At 43.5% G+C, this 20,558-nt stretch overlaps 1 protein-coding gene across 1 annotated transcript; it reads right to left on the minus strand.

The window, feature by feature from the left end:
- Window positions 1-336: 336 nt before the first annotated feature.
- Window positions 337-13,583, minus strand: LOC131980943 (immunoglobulin lambda-1 light chain-like). The gene is made up of 6 exons (XM_059345239.1): window positions 13,315-13,583; window positions 12,902-13,222; window positions 4,537-4,581; window positions 1,559-1,867; window positions 1,352-1,426; window positions 337-1,036 (listed from the first exon to the last, which is right to left on the minus strand). The coding sequence occupies exons 1-6, from the start codon at window positions 13,355-13,357 to the stop codon at window positions 888-890; spliced, it is 942 nt and encodes a 313-aa protein (XP_059201222.1). The 5' UTR covers window positions 13,358-13,583; the 3' UTR covers window positions 337-887.
- Window positions 13,584-20,558: the final 6,975 nt, after the last annotated feature.

Genomic DNA, 20,558 nt, shown 5'->3' on the forward strand with positions numbered 1-20,558 from the left:
ATGGACATATGGTGCCACCAGTTGGAATACGGCGCAGCTCCTGCCTTCAGGACCAAAGAGAACAGACGAGTTCAAATCAAATCACAAAGACTGCCTGCTAACATTATTGTTACATGCAAACATGAGAAGCCAAAGCAGCTCGCTCTGCTGTTTGTTCATGTGTGTAAACAACAGTGTCATCAGCATAGAGTTTTACAGCCACACTGACACAATTATAAAAGAAGTCAGCCCTGAACCTGGAGAATACTCACACCTACACACTTGTAGAATAATAGCTCTGTGGATATATTTGATTCTCTTTGTTGTCTTGTTCTGTTGTGTGCTTCTATTCATTTCTTCCTGTACATTTGTTCATGGCGCTGTGTGAAAGTATATTCAGAGCTAGTTACAACCAGAGTCACATTAAATGTAGCTGTCAACATACACAGCCAACCTAAGAGATTCTGTTTCTGATTATTTGCTCTGAAGTCAAACTGAAATACATCAGAACAAGGAGGTTTCAAAAAAGACACGGTCTGTGATTTTTCACTTTATTGAGAATGTTTCTCTGAAAGAATTTGACAAACTTGATGAAAATTAATCAAATAAACAGAAAATACTTAATAACATGTCTACAAGAAGCTAATGATTGAGAATAAATCTCTATTATTATACAGGTCGCAACTCAAAGTGGAAATTAACTAAAATATCACAATGACACCAGACAAAATGTACACTTAGTAACTGCAGATATATACGTGTATATATGTATTTATATTTTTAGGATGACTGTGTCTTCCTTTTACATAACAACCACAACACGTCATCATTGATATTTGTGAATACTGATCAGCGTGATGAATGAGATGAATTGATGAGATTTGATGGTGAGAAAAGGCAGAAAACAGTCAGTCAGCATGTGTGCAGTTGGTGGACGGTCCCTTGTTTCTGAGAATCATCAGCAGAACGATTCCACAGCAGAACACCAGACTCTTCACTATCAGCACTGTGTACAGCAGGCAGAGCAGCTTCACCCTGCACTGAGACTGGAAGGACCCTGACACACACACACACACACACACACACACACACACACACACACAGAGTCACACAGTGTGTAAATGTCATCAGAACATCATCAGATTTTCATCAGTATAACTTGGACTTTTCCAGACGGGACAAGCAGCTTTACATGAAGACAGGGGTCGGCTACACTTTGAATGAAAGCTCAAAGGTCCTTATTGAAGACAACAAGTCAGGGCCTCAGCCAGCTTTTGAGCTATACGGAGCCAGGACATAGACTTTAAATGTTGGCATTGAAAAGTGAAAAAGGAAAGATTGTGATTGAAGGAGAGGCAGCAGGTGATCTTACAGTCAGCTTGCTGCAGAGCTGGCAGGTCTGCTGGCTCTCTCTCTGGAGGAAAGAAGGCTTCTGGAGCTTGAACCTCTGAAACAGAAAAGGAGTGAAATGTTTGGAGTTGCAGTGAGAAATGTCAGTCCTCTGCTCCTCTGCTCTCTTTGACAGCGTCTCCACATGAAGCTGAATCACTGCTGAACACAGTCAGCGAGCCTTCATTACCTTGTTCTGTTGGGGCCTCCACTTGGCCCCCCTCGTGCTGGACGTAGCAGTGGTATTTATACGTGCTGTTCTCTTGCTGACGGAGCAGCAAGATGGCGGCGGTGTGTCCCGACTCTCTGAGCTCCAGCTGCTCTCCCTCAGCAGGGGGCAGCTCCTCCAGAGGACCGTTCTCCTTTCGTCTTTTCCAGGAGAAGCGGACCAGAGGAGGAAACATGGCTGAGGCCAGACACAGCAGGGAGCTCTTCCCCTCCAGGTGGGCTCTGGGTGCTGCTGGGTACACGCTCACCACGGGCTTCACTACCTGCTCACCTGAAGTTTGACAGCAGCAACAAGCAGCACAGACACACATTGACACAGTCAACAGCAGCTTACAGCACTGCACTGCATTCAGTGTGATCCTGGAAACTACATGGACTCTGATCACTAAACTACTCATCAATACAGCACAAAGTTCACTACATATACTGTATTCACCTTCATATGAAACACACTCAGCATCTAATGTCAGCATGGATTATATGGGGACACAAGATCACATCTTTCATTTCACATTATTTATCATTCATTTTTCTTACCTATAGAAATTCATTTTATATAATGATGACTTGTACCTTCATGCAATGGAAATGTCTTTTTTTATATGACACATTTTGAATAAAGCACATATTTACCTTCATGTCAAATATTATTTTCATGTTAGGGAACACAATATATTGAATGTTGACGCTCCAGTCCAGTGTCTAGTTATTGAGAGGCGAGGCTCCCAGTTACTGCTTTTTGTTAGTGTCCTTGAAGGAGCCACGGGATGGCGGCTTTGCTTTAACTCTGTGTTCATTCACTCACATTGACATTACTGATGTTACTGACTGACACACTCCACATTTGGACTTATTTCTTTACTTTATCACAATAAATCTCCTTTAATTTATCATCATTCTTTGTGTCCATTCCCGTTTTTGTCATGGCCCAGGAGTCGGGTTATGACTAAATGGGGGCTCGTCTAGGATATTAACCACATATTTACCACAATAAACCTTTTACAATTCATATAGGAACAAATCAAGACATAAATCATTTTATGACTTTTTTCATTGCAATTTCAACTTCCTGCAAAAATGTTTGATTCTGTCAAATGTGAATAAAAATGTCCACTTAATAAAATAAATAAATTAAATATGATATTACAATATCATAATAATATAATATATTATAATATAATAATATTATAATATATTATAATATAATAATAATATAATTTAATATAAAGTTTGCATGATGTGTAAAACATAATTAAAAATACATTTTCATCAAATTCCAAAATCACTTTGTCCGTATTTCCATTTGAACATTAAATATATTTTCTTTGTCCAGTTTTTAATTGAATATATTTCAGAAAGGATCTGAAAATTGTCTCATTCTCTTTTTTTTCAACTTAGAAAATGTCCACATTTTTCAGTGTCAGGTTTAAAATATATTTTAATATAATATATTATGATTACATAATATAGCATAATGTAATATAAGACAATATAATATAAAATAATAAAAAGACGGTCTTGATCATTTAGGATGAAGTCAAATATTATATTATTGTAAAAGTGTAAAACAGTTTTTCTTCATCATTTTGTACATATGATTATAACTTACATATTCAATTAAATGCAATTGTCAATAATTTTGTATTTTTAAACTATGAATTCTTACCATTTCTATCTGTTATATATTTTATTATATTTGGCTCAAACTGTTTTCTTGCAATTTTAACTTCCTGCAACAATGTTTGATTCTGTCAAATGTGAATAAAAACTGCCAAATAATACAATATAATCTAAAATTAAATAAAATATATAATATGACGTAATATATTTTGATGTTATATAATATTTTATATGTTAAAATATAATATAATTTAATAGAATGCAATATATTATAATAAAATATAATATAACGAAATATAATATAATATAATATAATATAATATAATATAATATCAGCAGGTTGGGGCAGATTACTCTGAAATGGATTCATCTGCTGAACAGAAATTTCACGGCAGTTTTTGTCATCATAGTAACTTGATCCACAGGATTACAAAAATGTGTAATCAGATTACTTTTTAGTTGCCCTTTATACTATAAAACGTAAACTTTGATACCCAAATAAAATTAACTTTCTGCATCTTCCAAATTGAATAAAAACACTGTTGAACATGAAAAAAGGACCCTGAGTTAACCAAAAATTCAATGATCATATAAATAACATGACAGAATGAAACATGAGCTCATATAATACAATATAGCAACCAAATTTGTGTTAAAATGATTTATACTTTTTCCGCTGTATACTTTACTCTATATGCTAAATAAACAGATCAAAATATTAATGAATAATAATACATAAAAAGTAAAACAACACATATTATTGATCTATACTTTCCTAAAGGTTTTTACTTTATGTTTTTGTGAAGCATCATGTATAATTTATAATTATTTTGTGTTTTGGCACAAACTAAAAAGTGTGTGCCTTTAGATATCATCCTGTATCACATATAGAAATCACTCATTAGTCTCCATACGTTCTATTTAATTGACATATCATATTCAGTATGATAAATATATCTTTAGGACATGTTTATCATCATATAAAACACAATTGTAGTAATAATTATAGTGTGTTGTTCAATAAAAACAAGAGGCGCTGCTGAATTACTGAGAGGATCAAATACTGTATATTTGTAACATTTCCAATATCAAACTTTTTCTATATGAATCAGTTTCATCTCCTGCAGAAATAAAGAATAACTTGAGTTGTGCCGTGACATTTAAACATCTTTTCAGGAATTATGAAGCTTTTTTTATGTAACAATAGCTGCATGGCTGCAAGAATTCTCTACTAATGATGAAAAAAGTCACAAGCAGCAGAAACTCATTAAAACACATTTTCAATAAAACAACTGAAGGAAAAAGAAAGTTAATTCTTACCTACAAACAGTTTAGTTCCAGAGCCAAACATGTAGTACCATCCGCCTGGCACAGTGAAAAAGACTGGTACAAAAACCTGTCTGCTGCTGAATGTGTCAGCTGAGGTGAACCAGTCCACATTATGAAGCAGTATCATATTTCAGCTCCATCATGTGTTTCTCTAATGTTCATATTAACATGACTGTCTCTTCTTTTATGTCCTTTTTAGACACATTAGCAGAGTGTCTCCGTGGATCGTTGGTTCAGACGTTCATGTTCCTCAGAGGATGAACCCTACTGACTTTGGTCAGTTTTTATCAAACACCATCATCAGCTCACGTCTTTAAATTGTCCATTACTTTGATTTATGACGTGTGTGCGTCCAATGACAGGACGCTGGGCCACACAGCCAGTGTGTGTTGCTCTGTAGTCTTGTTTTGATTTGAAGGAGAAAGAGTTTTGATCCTCCTACTTTTTAAATCAGGTCAACACATGAGACCAGAGTTACCAACTTATCACCGCAATAAAACACTTTGGACTTCTACGTCGCCGTCACTACACCCATAGAGGCTCCCGTCCCATCTCTCTGGACCGACTACAGCTGCTGCACTTCCTCATTCTGTCACCACAACAACTCACCACGTCATCAGGAGAACCACCACGTGAATGCCTTCAACCTTCGCCCAGTACCCACTTCCTCCATGCAAACTTCAAAACAAAAGCCTCTGAAAAAAGCCCTGTTCAACACAAGAGCCCTCAACAATAAAAGCCTCATCTTAAATGAATTAATCACTGACAAACAACTAGACTTCCTCTGTCTGACTGAAACCTGGCAAAAACCCATGGAATATTTCACACTAAACCAAACCTTCCCTGCTGGATATTCATACATGGACATCCCTCGCTCTAAGGGCCGAGGAGGAGGAAAACACCACCAAGACCTCAACCCTCGGCCACTCTCCATCATTGCTGCACCATCTTTTGAACATCTGGCATTTAAACTCCCCGCTCCAAAACCTCATCATTGCTATTATCTGCCGTCCACCCAAACCCAACCCAACCTTTCTGTCAGATTTTTAGAATTCTTCACACAACTGTCTTCAGTCTCCCCATCTGTCCTCCTCCTAGGAGACTTTAACATCCACACTGACTCTCCTGACTGTAAAAGCACAACAGACTTTTTTTTTTTAGATTAGATTAGATTGAACTTTATTGTTACTGAACAAAGTAACAGCTACTTGGACAACAAAATGCAAAGTATAGGCCACCTACAGTAATGCCAATAAATTAGAATAGGAGTATGAGTTGTTACTGTTTTGCTCGCCACTATTCACTATATATCAATTTATTGTTGTTGTTTTCTCACCTGGTTCTTCCTGCGTGCTCTCCCTTTCCCTTTCTCCTTCTCTATCTTTCTCTCTTTCCCTTGGCACTGACAATCATACACAAATATATTGTAGCAGACCATTTCCTACATAAGTCATTTGATACAACATACAGATAGCTGGTTTATATTATCTGTTACTTTAGCTTAACACGCTTCAGAAGAAGAAAAAACAAGACAGAGATCATTATGGACTGTCCCTAGTCTCTCACCTGAATCTGTCTATTTTCTTTTAAAGAACTGTCGTATGTCCATTGGTCACTGGCAGACCACACACACGCACACACACACACACACACACAGAGAGACCGGACAGTAAAAGCTTGTTAAATTAAATAATCTGTGCTAACTCAAAAAATTAAAAAAGTTAATACACCACATATTTTCTGAGTCATTAGTACAAATTTGTAATTTTAAGTTAACAGTACTCGACCGCTTTCATTTATTTTAGTCACTGTACTCAAATAGTTTGACAGTAAACTTGATGACGTCACGTCACGTGCGCGCGTCCTTCTTCTCCAAGCCTGTCGGAAAGTCCGCCATTACCGCTACTCGCGTCGTCAAGAAAAGCCGAGAACGAAGCAACTTTCTCAGCAGGAGTCGCTAACAGTGAACGCCGTGCTGACCGCCCTCACCGCCCTGACCTCCGTTATTTTCATATTCGCTTTGGGAGCACTAATTTGTTAAGTTAAGAGTTGTTTAAGCGCCATATTTTAACGGTGTGCATTCGGGCTGTCAGCAGTTATTTGTATCTGTCCGTTAAATGTGATTTGGCTAGCTTAATTTGTAAATGCCTCACTTAACTGTTAGCTAATTTACATGTAAAGAGGGATTAGAAAGTGGACTTGTGGGATTTTTATGTCAAAGTGGAAATTTTGTCTTGTGTAGAAAGTTGTCTGGTAAATTTCATAAAGTTGATTTTACCACACAATGTCGACTGGAACTGCATGTTTCATCGGCATGCATGTCCGGGCATGTCTCGGCTTAACGGTTACTGAATGTTAATGTTTTGTATGGAGGGTTTAACTTTAAAGTTAAGGTCACATCAGTTTCAATTTCACGTTTTACCGGACCATTTCTGTTTTTTTGTAACGCACGTAAACTGGCTTGTAATCAGTGTGGAAAAATAACCGCAGTCCAGCGGTCAAGTGTTCCCAGTCTTTGCATGGTTAAGGTCATTCCGACTGTCAAACAGAAATAAGATTTTATTGAAAACAAATAATAATAAATAAAAAATAGATAATATCTCTCTTCTTAACCTGAGAGTGTAGCAATACCCTTTTATGTCTTGGTTTAGAGATATAAGAACTGTTTACATTTTCCATTTGTCACAATATCTATAGATTAGCAAGAACTTAAGTCTGAGTAAAGTGAAATATGTTCATAAACCTGTTTTAATAAGTTTGGGATTAAGACATTTCACACTGTGTGAGGTTAATACATTAATCAATGTAATACTTCAAAGATATTGTACATAATGCTTTTGTTGAAAGTGTATTATCTTGCTTCAAATGTCATTCTTTTTTCTCTGAAGGCTGAAGCAACAGGCCGACATACAGAGTCTTCAACCTGGTATGTTATTGGCAAACATTAAGCTTTTTTCGATATTTGTTTTGCATAGTTGCTGAAATGTAAATTAATGCACCACAATCAAATTAATCTAAAACCTGTTTCACAAGTGTTTTCAATTGATGAGAATATTGTTTAATTTTGCCATGGCTTGGCCTACGGCGCAAAGAGGTCATAAATGATGACCTACCTGTTGGAGAGATCCTGGAACGCTGGCCTGCTCTTAAAATAGAGTCACAGGTAAACAATATTTTTTTAAGTAAATCTATCTAGGCACATGTATTCAATTTCATTCTTCAGACTGACTTTGTCAGTGATAAGCTGAAAATATCCATTCAGGTTTGCAGTGAATACCATTGAGTGTGATTTGGTAGTGTAGTGGTATGGATGTTTTCCCCCAAACTTGAAACAGTTCAAGGTCAATGTTTGGCAGTACTGGGCAGTATTCAGGAATGCTTTGTTGCTGTTTATATCTCCTTACAGGGCCACATATACATTACAATCTGACTTAAACATTCATGTACTTTGTACAGGTCTGTGCCGAGTTTCACAGGATTGCAAACATCAACCTGAAGAACCAGTTCTATGCTGAGTTGGACCGACATGCCCCCCGTCTTCAGAGCTTGTTCAGAAAGAGAGCTGCACGCACAGGGAAAGTAGCTGACACTCTGGGTCAGCTCTTTGATGCTTATGACCACCAGGTCAATTGCTTCAGATTGTTGGTGCTTAAAAGTTGTACTATGTCGGTGTATGTGTTTGTGTAGATATATAATAATTCATATCTGTTTAGTTACTGTTATTCTGTTTTGTTCTTACACGCAAGGAACAAGTTGATGTTCACATCAAACGGGCTGCTGTCCTTCGTGCCCTCCCAGCTTATCTTCATGAAGATGACTCTACATTTCTGAAGTTTTGGGATGTAAGTACAATTAAGCATTTGCTCTGCAACAATACAATACAATTACTGGTATCTATTTTTATTTTGTTACATTGTTTAGGTTGCTGCAAGGCAGGAAGAGAAAAAAGAATTAAAAAATGAAATAAAAAAATACATATATTTGCTTATGTTTCAACCTATATCACTAGATATGGACCTTGTCTGTGAGAATTTTTTCAGCAAATGTTTCTTCTCTTCTGCTGACCAGAATGCATTCAGGTTCTTGTTGCAGGCAATAAGTAATCCCATAAGTAGTATAGATAATGTAAGGTATACAATGGATGCAAATCATAAAAAAAGGCATATACAACATATAGCATCTTTAATATTGTGCGAAGTGCTGAGTAAATTCCAACTATATTTAATGCATTTCAAGTGCTGAGCATGATTTATTCCTTTGGATGCCTTTGAAATGCAGCTCTTTAGCTTAAAAAATAAAAATAAATGTGTAACTCTGAATTTTTCATTCCATTTTAAAAAAATGTAGAATCTCTATTTATTACTATTTTTTTCATTTTTTTCTTGCAACAATGACAATGGAAAATATTTAGTCAATTGAAGGTCAAATTTTTTGTTTATAACATGGTAAAATGAACAAATTTCAGGCTGGGAGACAAAACATTCTGTTCTACATTTTACATAAATAATTTTATATAAATCTGTTCCACGTTTTATATTGACTGTGACCTGCGACTGACCTGAGAAACCATTTGCATTTATGTATTGTGATTATTGTTTTGGATGGTTCTATCTGACTGTTTTCTGTCTTCATTACTGATGAATTGCCTGCAAACAGCTTTGGGAGATAGCTCAGGTTATCTCACATAACAGTTCTCTGTTGTTGTCTTCAGATGGCGAAGTCTGATGAACCAATCACTGAAGATCTACCAGTAGGGATCCTGTTGATCAGTGCAGATTCAACAGATGCAACATTCTTCTGCCCAGAGAAGACTGCAATTGTACTTGAGGGTAACATAGTTATGGAATTTTCCAAAATGGCTGAGGCATTTGTCACACTTTTTGCACTTTTTTATGCCTTGCATCTAAGTTACCCAAACGGCATGTCAAACACGTTTGACTTCATCCAGAAAGTACTTATGGGCCTGGATGATGGGAAGTTGAGGCCTCGGGTGCTGACCCTTAAAAATGACTTGCTGATTGTGGAGGGATCCTAATATGTAAAGAAAGTTCACAACATTGCTCAGGCCCGGTTTTAGTTGTGTTATTGAATGTACTATGTACATTTAGGTTGTAACATTTGTACACAAAGTTTTATGGAAATGTCTAAAAGTGTCTGAATAATGTGTAATGTGTGACAGAGGATTTCATTCATATTGTCACAAAGTGATTGTTTTTTGGGTTTTTTTAAAGGCAGTTTTTTAAGTTTTGGAAGATGTAATGGATACATTTTGGATGCCAAAGTTGGATAACGTTTATGGAAGTGTTTAAAGTATTGAAGTAATTAGGGTTCAGCAAAATATTAAGAGTTGAGCATGGAAAATAAAAAGGGTTTTTTTTCCATATAAAACACATAAAAAAACAGGTCAAAGGACAAACATTGTTTTGAGGTTCTGGACTGTGTTTTAAATAATGCTTGCATTTTTAATGTTACCGTTTGGCAGCTGTTTTTGATAAGTCCTTATGTAACAAAGTGATTAGGAGTCCTCAAGTCTTCTTGCAAGGCCCTTGTACTATTTTTGGAATGTATTCTTCCATTTGCTACACTGTTTAATTGTGGTTACTCAATAAATTTGGTCTGGCATTTCAAATGTTATATATTTTTTTTTATTCAAAACATATGTATTTGGGGCTTTTTAGTTAAAGCTACTTAAAACATTTTTTGAAACTGATTGCATAAAATGTTTCAAGGTAAACTAACTTGCAGTTTTGCTTTTAAATTAAGTAATGTTTTTAATTATATAGGAGTTTTTGTGCATTGTTAATTTAACTTAAACCAGTTAAGTACATATCAAGTGAATCATTTCTTACAGACAACTTAAATTTTTTATGTTAAAGGTAATAAAAATATTTAAGGAAGCCATACTTAATTCTATTCTTACTGTGAAAACAAAATACCAAGTAAAAAGTACTTAAACAAGAATGTTTGTGTAACTTAAAAAATGTAGTTAGTGCCACTGAAAATAATTTAATTAAAGCTACTTAATTTAAAATTTCAATATAACACACAAAGTTGATTAAGTGAAACTAGAAAATTTCGATGTAATCAGTTTCACCAATTTTTTTGAGTTATATGAACTTGTCGGGTTTTACAGTGTAGGAGTTATCTTTCACACATCTCATACCTTTGTGTTATAAATAGCCTATATATATAGACCTACTGTGTGTGTGTGTGTGTGTGTGTGTGTGTGTGTGTGTGTGTGTGTAGTACTACGTCTGCATGAATGTAATGTGATTATTATTGTTGCAAAGTCTGGTTCAGTTTAAATCCTCTGCAAAACATGAATAAATACAGCAAAGAAAAAACATTTAACTATTTTTTATTGTCTACTTTGACAGTAAGACACAACTGAAAAATATCAAATATGAACTAGGAATAAATAACAATTCATTCAAAAAGCCACAGTGAGTGTTTTCACACATACTGGTATTATACAGTGATTATGTCGTTTGTTTTCACTCTGGTCCAAATGCCCTGACAGGGAGTCATGTTTCCATGACGACGGACCAGAAAAAGACGTTTGTGACGTCAAATTATGTCTCTAAAGTAACGATGAACTTTTACAAAAGAGACACAAGTACGCACTTCACAGGTACACAGTTAATTTGTCGCACTGCTCCTTTTGTTTAATAAACGGACCGCTCCAGTTTGACTGTAGCTGCGCTAACGAAGCTAAACGGGCTAACTAACTGTAAAACGGTGCCTGGACTCCAGTACTCTCCGATATGGTATCTGAATCTGAACAACTCCAGGTAAAAGGAAAGAAGTATGAGACAGAGCTGGAGCAACTTACTTAGTTGATTCCCAACACGACAACTAAAGGATTCTCACTCTGCGTGTGTCGCTGGATGCCGGTCGGCCAGCGGAGCGGTGCAGAGGGAGCGGCTGAGAGGAGGATGATACCATTTGCTAAGCGGGGGTGTTTTCATTTTCATCCTTAACATTTACATTTAAACCACAAACTACAGAGTTTGTTTTGGACATCATTTAAGTTTGTCAAAGATGAACATATATTTTAGAATAACAACATTTCTTACTTCAAGTTTAAGGAGTGAAGAGCCCATTATTATTATTTTTATTATTATTATTATTATTATTATTATTATTACTATTATTATTATTCTTTTTTAATTATTATTATTATTATTATTATTATTATTATCCTCCTACTTTTTAAATCAGGTCAACACATGAGACCAGAGTTACTGTTCACACAAACAAACAGTGAACAACTCAAACTAAACTTTAGGACAAATATTGTAAACACTCAAATATTTCTGTTGACCTGAAGGTCAAAAATATAAAGCCAGAATGAACCTTATTGCTTGAAAAGGTTTGTTACCAAGTGAAATCTAAAAGTGATCTCAGTGTTTGGATGTATGTATATAGGCTTTGACATTAATATCATTATTCTTTGTTTTCAAACCTTCAAATATCTTGTATATTAATATTCTGTCACATACGCTCATGAGACATTTCTCTGTTGATTAGCAGTTAAAATGAGATCTTAAAACTTGTATAAATATGAGGATTCATCCTCTGGGGACCATAAACATCCACTGTAGATGTGATAGAAATCAGGCCAACAGTTCTCTTGTTCTGGATCAAAGTTTTGTTTGGATGTAAAGACGGAGCCAAAGGTCCCACTGCTCACAGAGAAAAACCTTCATTCAATCCAAATACATTTACCAAATCTCTGTTGAGGGGGAACTGTCACAAATCCTACAATTCACTTGTATCATTTACTGAAGTGAAATGATCTGCTCAAATCTGTTCCAACATGTGATGGAAGAAAGCTTTTATTGTGAAGGAGCCACAGGAAGCAGGTCAGCATTGTGAGGAGGAACGGACTTTATTCCTGCAGCAGGTCAAAGCAGAGGATTTTAATCTTTATCAAAATGCTGAAGCTTGTTTTTGTTTCATCATGTTTTTAATGACAAACTGCTTTTCAAACAAGACTTCTTGATGTTTTTGACTCAGTTTATTTGTAATATTCATTTGACTCTTTTCTCTTTCACTTCTTTTATCTTTGTGTCTCTGTGTTGCTAGTTTGTCCTCACTGTGTGGAACAACAATAAAGCTGCTGGAATATCTGATAAAAATATGAATAAATATCATATCAAATAAATCCTGACAGCAGTAAAGAAAATAAATCCCTCAGTTCAGTGTGTTTGTGACTCTGGCTGAGATGGAGGTGAAATATGTGAACCTGGGCTGTGGTTTACTGCTCTCTTCCTGTCACAGACACTGTTTGACATCTGTTCATCTGGAGGTTTTTGTACAGGCTGCAGGGATATTTTATCACTGTGGGGAACACCCTTCTTACAGCAGCAGTAGTAGGTGGCTGAATGAGTTAGTTTAACGCTCTGGATCTGCAACTCACAGCCGTTCTGTTTATTCACAGCTGAGAAATCATCTTTCTGAGGATGATTGTAACGTTTATCTATTTTACCATCATCCCTGTCAATATCAAGAATCAGTGTGATTGTTTCTGTGTCTCTCTTCTGGTACCAGTATACAAAAGGATAACGTCTATCACACTGTTCAGTGCCTCGACAGCTGAAGGAGACTCTTTCACCAACTCTCCTGGTCCATGTTAAATCCTCCTGAAGCAGCTGTGTTGCCATGGCAGCCAGCGCTGTGTGGAGACAGACAGGTAGATGAAGGTGAGTGTGACAGTGTTTGTTAAAGGTGGAGTTTGTTGGCTCCTGATTGGCTGGAAACACTCACCTGAGCACAGACAGCACAGAGCAGCAGCTGGGAGGAAAAGCATTTTGTGCAGCGGTGTTTCCTCTGGTGAACCTGGGGAGAAGTGGCGCTCTGATGCAGCTGAGGCCAAACAAGGAGGAGCTGCGAGATCAGACGAGGGCCACGTGGTTTCTAACAGGTCCTCAGACCTCCCATCAGCCCCTGTGGTGGAGAGATAAGGCTGCTTCAAAGCACCTCACTTTCCTGTGTCTTCACACTAATATTAAACAGAGTCTTCAGCTGTTTTAAAGTCTCTGCATTAGCTGCCTGTTTGCTTCACAATTGATTTTAAAGTCCTTTTGATTGTTTATAGAGCTCTTCATGTTTTATGTCCTATTTATTTCTCAGCAGCTTATTTTATGATGAAATACTTTGTGAACATTCTTTGTCAGTTTCCCTTTAAATGGAATAACACTGTGAGACAAATGTCAGTCTGTTCCTTTAAGACGTTGAGGGAACAGTCATGATACATTTCATATTATTTCCACAGATTTTTCTTCTATTACGTAGGGTATAATTCTGAACGGTTGGATCATTTTCAAGGTGAAAACATATTGCATCACATGTGTGACATCACATGTCTCTTTACGGTGTTAGAAAGGAGTCACAGTCATAAATAAGCTCTAACAACATGGCTGTGTGATACAAACTGAACTTTATCACAGACAGAGAGCGCCACCCTGTGGTTAGTCACAGGAAGTGCAGGTACCCACATGATGCTGATGATGATGATGATGATGATGATGATGATGATTCTTATGAACAGTGAGTTAGTGTGTTCTCCATATCCATTGTTAATTCTCCTTATGGCTCTTTTTTGTAGCATGCATCATGGCTGTAGGGAGCTTTTGAAGGCGTGACCCCAAACCTCCACACAGTAAATTAGATCCAGTAGAACAGTGAGCAGTACAGAGTGAATCATCATGTTTGATACAGAATATGACGTGTTTTCCCCAAAACTGCAATCAACTTTGCCAACTTTGCTCTCACATGGTTTATATGTGGTTTACAGCAGATTTTGTCAAAAACCAAGAATATCAAACCATGACATTTATTTTTGTATGCTCTATATATATAAACTATAAATTATATTACCAAATCTTCAGTTTTACTCAAATCAGTTGATGAAGAAATGAAAACACCCCACAACAAAAACTACTACATCTAGTGTTTTGTGTGTCCTCCATGATTTTTAAGGACAGTACCAAGTCTTCCAGGCACAGAATGAACAAGTACATATTGCAACATCTATCTTCTTCCATTCTTCAAGAAGGAGCTCTTTTAGAGGCTGCATGCTGGATGGAGAGTGATGCTTCATTTGTCTCTTCAGAATTCCCCGTAGGTGTCAGATCAGGAGATATAATTGGCTCTGAATCACTTTAACCTTGCTCTTCTTCAGAAATGCAACAGTGGCCTTAGATGTATCTTTGGATCATTGTCATGTTGGAAAAGTGCACGACAACCAAGGTGACTGAGTGATGGTAGCATCTTCTCTTTCACTATAGAACAGGACCTCTGTGAACTCATGATAGCATCAATGAAATGCACCAGCAGCACTCATGCAGCCCCACATAATGACACTGCCAACACCATCTCTCACTAGATGTTACGGGGCAGCTGGGAGAGGCTCGAGCGCACAACACAGGAGGCAGGATATAGTAGAGTTCAGGGTTTTATTAGCAGGGTGATGTGGGGGAAAAGGCTGGGTAAGCTGGAGGGGAGCTGGAGGTGAGCTGGAGGGGAACCGGAGGTGAGCTGGAGGTGAAGAGCAGGTGAGGTGACTGGGCTGGTTGACAGGCAGGCAAGCCGGATCACTGCTGGAGAGGGGAGACCTGTGGGAAGAGAGGTTGAATGTGAGTTGGAGCAAGGCAAGGAGGCAAAAAGGGTCAAAAAGCCAAAAGGCAAAAAGGCAACAGCAACAAACACTTCGCAGGGAGTCTGCGTCTCTTCTAGGTACTTGCCAGGTAACTATCAGGGAAGATCTGGCGATGACTGGCAGGAGAGCTGGAGTCTTGTAGGCAGAGGGGTTGATTGGAGAGTGGCAGCAGGTGTGCAGTGATCCGGCTCATTCACCTCGTCAACTCAACCTGTTGCAGCTGTGTCTCAGGAGTGCCCGCTGGGAGCGAGCTGAGGTGCTGGGAGTGGCTGAGGCCGGAACAGAGGGGTGTGAAGGAGCAGAGGAGGAGGGTGTGGGTGGAGCCGTAACAGGACCCCCCCCCGAGCGAGCACCTCCAGGTGCGGCCATCCGGGGCCCACCCGGGGCATCAGGGTGGGCCCTGTAGAAGTCCCGGAGGAGGGCAGGGGACATGATCTGCGACCTGGGAACCCAGCTCCGTTCCTCAGGCCCATACCCCTCCCAGTCCACCAGGTACTGGAACCCCCGGCCCTGGCGCCGGGCCCGAAGGAGCCGCCGAACCGCCCACTGAGGGTGACCATCCACCAGCTGAGGAGGGGGCGGAGGAGGAGCCGGCGGCACAAGAGCATTTGTGACGACGGGCTTGACCCGGGAGACGTGGAACACCGGGTGGACACGCCGAAGGGAGTGGGGGAGGACCAGCCGGACAGCCGCAGGGTTGATCACCCGGTCAATGACATAGGGGCCGATGAACCTGGGCGCCAGCTTCTGGGAGGGGACGTGGAGGGGGAGGTCAGCAGTGGACAGCCAAACCTGCTGGCCGGCCTGGTACTCAGGTGCAGGGGAGCGGCGCCGGTTGGCACCCCGAGCGGCCCGCGACGTAGCACGGAGCAGAGCCGAGCGCACAGAGGCCCAAACCCGCCGACACCGACGGATGTGAGCCTGGACAGACGGGACCGAAGCATCAGCCTCCTGGAGTGGGAGCAGGGGGGGCTGGTACCCCAGGGAGCACTCAAAAGGTGACCGGCCGGTGGAGTCGCTGACCATGGCATTCAGGGAGTACTCAACCCAGGGCAGGTCCTTGCTCCAGGAGGATGGATGGAGGGAAGCCATGCAGCGGAGTGCCGACTCCAGACTCTGATTGGTCCTCTCGGCCTGCCCGTTGGTCTGGGGGTGGTAGCCGGATGAGAGGCTTGCCGTGGCCCCAATACCCCCACAGAAGGCCTGCCACACCTTTGAGGTGAACTGGGGACCACGGTCGGACACCACATCCTGGGGGAGCCCGTACAGCCTGAAGACATGGGCAGTCAGCAGCTCTGCAGTCTCCGCTGCGGTTGGCAGCTTTGCCAGGGCCACCAACCGCACAGACTTTGAAAACCGGTCCACAATGGTGAGGATGACTGAGTCACCCTGGGACAGGGGGAGACCAGTGACAAAGTCGACCGCGATGTGGGACCATGGACGACTGGGTACGGGGAGGGGCCGCAGCAGACCAGACGGGGGCTGATGGGATGCCTTGCTGCGGGCACAAGTGGGGCAGGCTGAGACGTACCCCCGGACATCCTCTGCCATAGTAGGCCACCAGAACTGCCGGCGCAGGAAGGACAGGGTACGTCGGGCCCCCGGGTGGCAGGCAAAGCGGCTGGCATGACCCCACTGGATTACCGTGGCTCTGACGGCTTCCGGAACGAAGAGACGACCAGGTGGACCAGTCCCAGGGTCGGGCTGGGTGTGCTGAGCCCTTATGACCACTGCCTCGATGTCCATCTTCACCACTCCGATGACCCGGGAGGAAGGAAGGATGGTATCTGGAGTGGTAGGCTCCTCCCCCGCCGCATGACACCGAGACAGAGAGTCAGCCTTATTGTTAAGGGACCCCGGGCGGAACGTGATGGTGAAGTCGAACCGCCCGAGGAACAGGGCCCAGCGTGCCTGGCGGGAGGTCAACCTCCTGGCCGACCTGATGTACGTCAGATTTTTGTGATCTGAAAGAACAGTGATGGGGTGCTCTGCGCCCTCCAGCCAGTGCCGCCACTCCTGGAATGCCTCCACAACAGCCAGTAGCTCCCGGTTACCAATGTCGTAGTTGGCCTCTGCGGGGGAGTAGCGACGGGAAAAGAAGGCACAGGGGCGCATCTTCTGGTCAGCAGACCGCTGAGAGAGGACACCGCCCACGCCCGTGTCTGAGGCGTCCACCTCTACTATGAAGGGCTTCGCTGGGTCTGGGTTGACCAGGATCGGTGCAGAGGTGAAGCGCCTCTTCAGGTCAGCGAAGGCGGTACTGGCCCCTGGTGTCCAGGCAAACGGTCGCAGCGAGGAGGTGAGGGCAGTGAGGGGGGCAGCCACCCGACTGTAGTCCCGAACGAACCGGCGATAAAAGTTGGCGAAGCCGAGGAAGGACTGCAGCTGCTTGCGGGAGGTAGGCTGTTCCCAGTCGACGACTGCCCGGATCTTCTTAGGGTCAGGCCGGGTCCGTCCCCCCTCCACAATGAGTCCCAGAAATTCCACGGAGGGAGCGTGGAAGGTGCATTTCTCAGCCTTTATAAACAGTCGGTTCTCCAGGAGACGCTGGATGACGAGGCGGACATGCTGAACGTGTTCTTCGGGGTTTCTGGAGAACACCAGGATGTCATCCAGATACAGGACCACAAAGATGTCCAACATATCCCTCAGCACGTCGTTCATAAGGGCCTGGAAAACCGAGGGGGCGTTGGTTAGGCCGAAGGGCATCACTCGGTATTCATAGTGGCCACGGGGGGTCTTGAAGGCCGTCTTCCACTCGTCCCCCTCACGGATCCGGACCAGATGGTATGCGTTCCGTAGGTCCAACTTGGTGAACACCGTGGCCCCGAGGAGGGGCTCGAAGTTGGAGCTCATGAGGGGGAGAGGGTAGGTGTTCCGGATGGTGATGGCGTTGAGCTCACGGTAGTCAATGCATGGCCTGAGGGACCCATCCTTCTTCTTCACAAAAAAAAATCCCGCTGCCACCGGGGAGTGAGAAGGTCGGATAAGCCCCTCGGCCAGGCTCTCGGAGATGTACTCATCCATGGCGGCCTTCTCTGGAGGGGCAAGGTTGTACAGGCGGCTGACCGGGTGTTTACTGCCAGGGCGGAGCTCAATGGCACAGTCATAGGGCCGGTGCGGGGGCAGGGTGCGTGCACGCTCCTTACTGAAGGCCTCTCCCAAGTCGTGGTAGACCTCTGGCACGGAGGAGAGGTCCGGGGGAGCTGGAGGGGGCTGTGGTGGTGACGACGGGGTATGGGCAGCACGGAGACACCGCGCATAGCAGGCCGTACTCCAGCTGAGGATGCGCCCCTCACCGTAGCTGACATGGGGAATGTGGAGCTCAAGCCATGGTCGGCCCAGAATGAGGGGGGCTTGGGGAGAATTAAGGACGTAGAAGTGGATCGTCTCGACATGGTTCCCGGAGATGGTCATGGAGAGGGGTCTTGTGCGGTGGGTGAGGGGCCCCAGACTGTGTCCATCAAGGGCAGAGACTGCCAGTGGGGACTCCAGGGCGACGAGGGGGAGGGCAGCCGAGCGGGCAAACTGGGCGTCCAGGAAGTTCCCGTCTGCCCCTGAGTCTATGATGGCCCCGACTGAAATAGTCTGACCCTGCCAGGAGAGGGTGACAGGGAACCTGGCTGGGCTGATAGGTGGTGGGGAGTGAGTAATTCGGCTCACCCGCAATCCCCCTTCGGGTGAGCCTACTCTTTTGGCAGGGAGGGGCAGGAGTCGCGGAGGTGCCTGCCGTCACCACAGTAGAGGCACAAGCCCCGGACAATCCTCCGGTTCCTCTCTGCTGCGGTGAGGCGAGTCCGGCCCAACTGCATGGGCTCCTCACCTGAGGGGATGGTGGTGGCTGGTTCACGAACAGGGGGGTTGGCCCTTGGCGGGGAGGCCCCGAGGATGGTGTTCCAGGGCCGTGATGAGCTGGTCGGGGGCCGCCTCTCACGCTGGCGCTCCCTGATGCGCTCGTCCACATCAATAGCCAAGACCACCAATTCGTCCAGAGTGGAGGGCTTGTCTCTGATGAGTTCATCTTTGATGGTCTCACTCAGCCCCTGACGAAAAGCGCTCCTTAGCCCAGCGTCATTCCAACCACTCCCAGCGGCAAGAGTGCGAAACTCCGTCGAGAAGGCGGCCGCTGTCCGGTTCCCCTGGCGAAGGGACATCAGCCGTGCCCCAACATCCTGCCCGGCAGTGGGGTGGTCGAAGACCCTCCTGAACTCAGCGAGGAAGGTGGTGTAGTCATCAAACAAATCTGGGCGAGAGCTGAGGATGGCCTGGGCCCAATTCAGGGCCTCGCTGGTGGTGAGGTTAGTGATGAAGGCCACACGGGCTGCTGGTGTGAGGAACTGGCTGGGTTGATGGGAGAATATCAACTCACACTGCAGGATGAAGCCACGGAACTGGGAAAAGGTCCCGTCGAAGGGGCGGGGACTGGCCAAGTTGGGCTCACGGGGCTGGACGGAAGGCAGGGCCGGGGGCGGAGCAGCCAACGAGGGTGGACCTGCGGCAGGGGCAGCCAGGGGGGTGATGGCAGCCATAAGTGCAGCCACCTGCTCCGACAGGGCCTGGACCATCGATGTGAGGTTCTGGACCTGGGAAGAGCGCCCCTGCTGGAGAGCCTCCTGGGCCAGGAGCCGGTCACCCAGGGACTGGACAGAAACCGAAGCCTCCCTGAGGAGACGGCTGTGGTCCGAAATAACTCTCCCTTGGGCCTGGAGAGCCTGCTGTGCGGGTTCAGGGAGCGGGGTTTGGGTCCGCTCTCCTGTGTCTGCCGAGCCTGGGTCCATGGCCAGATCTTCTGTTACGGGGCAGCTGGGAGAGGCTCGAGCGCACAACACAGGAGGCAGGATATAGTAGAGTTCAGGGTTTTATTAGCAGGGTGATGTGGGGGAAAAGGCTGGGTAAGCTGGAGGGGAGCTGGAGGTGAGCTGGAGGGGAACCGGAGGTGAGCTGGAGGTGAAGAGCAGGTGAGGTGACTGGGCTGGTTGACAGGCAGGCAAGCCGGATCACTGCTGGAGAGGGGAGACCTGTGGGAAGAGAGGTTGAATGTGAGTTGGAGCAAGGCAAGGAGGCAAAAAGGGTCAAAAAGCCAAAAGGCAAAAAGGCAACAGCAACAAACACTTCGCAGGGAGTCTGCGTCTCTTCTAGGTACTTGCCAGGTAACTATCAGGGAAGATCTGGCGATGACTGGCAGGAGAGCTGGAGTCTTGTAGGCAGAGGGGTTGATTGGAGAGTGGCAGCAGGTGTGCAGTGATCCGGCTCATTCACCTCGTCAACTCAACCTGTTGCAGCTGTGTCTCAGGAGTGCCCGCTGGGAGCGAGCTGAGGTGCTGGGAGTGGCTGAGGCCGGAACAGAGGG

This window comes from Centropristis striata, chromosome 11, assembly GCF_030273125.1.
Source record: "Centropristis striata isolate RG_2023a ecotype Rhode Island chromosome 11, C.striata_1.0, whole genome shotgun sequence".
Lineage (NCBI taxonomy): Eukaryota > Metazoa > Chordata > Actinopteri > Perciformes > Serranidae > Centropristis > Centropristis striata.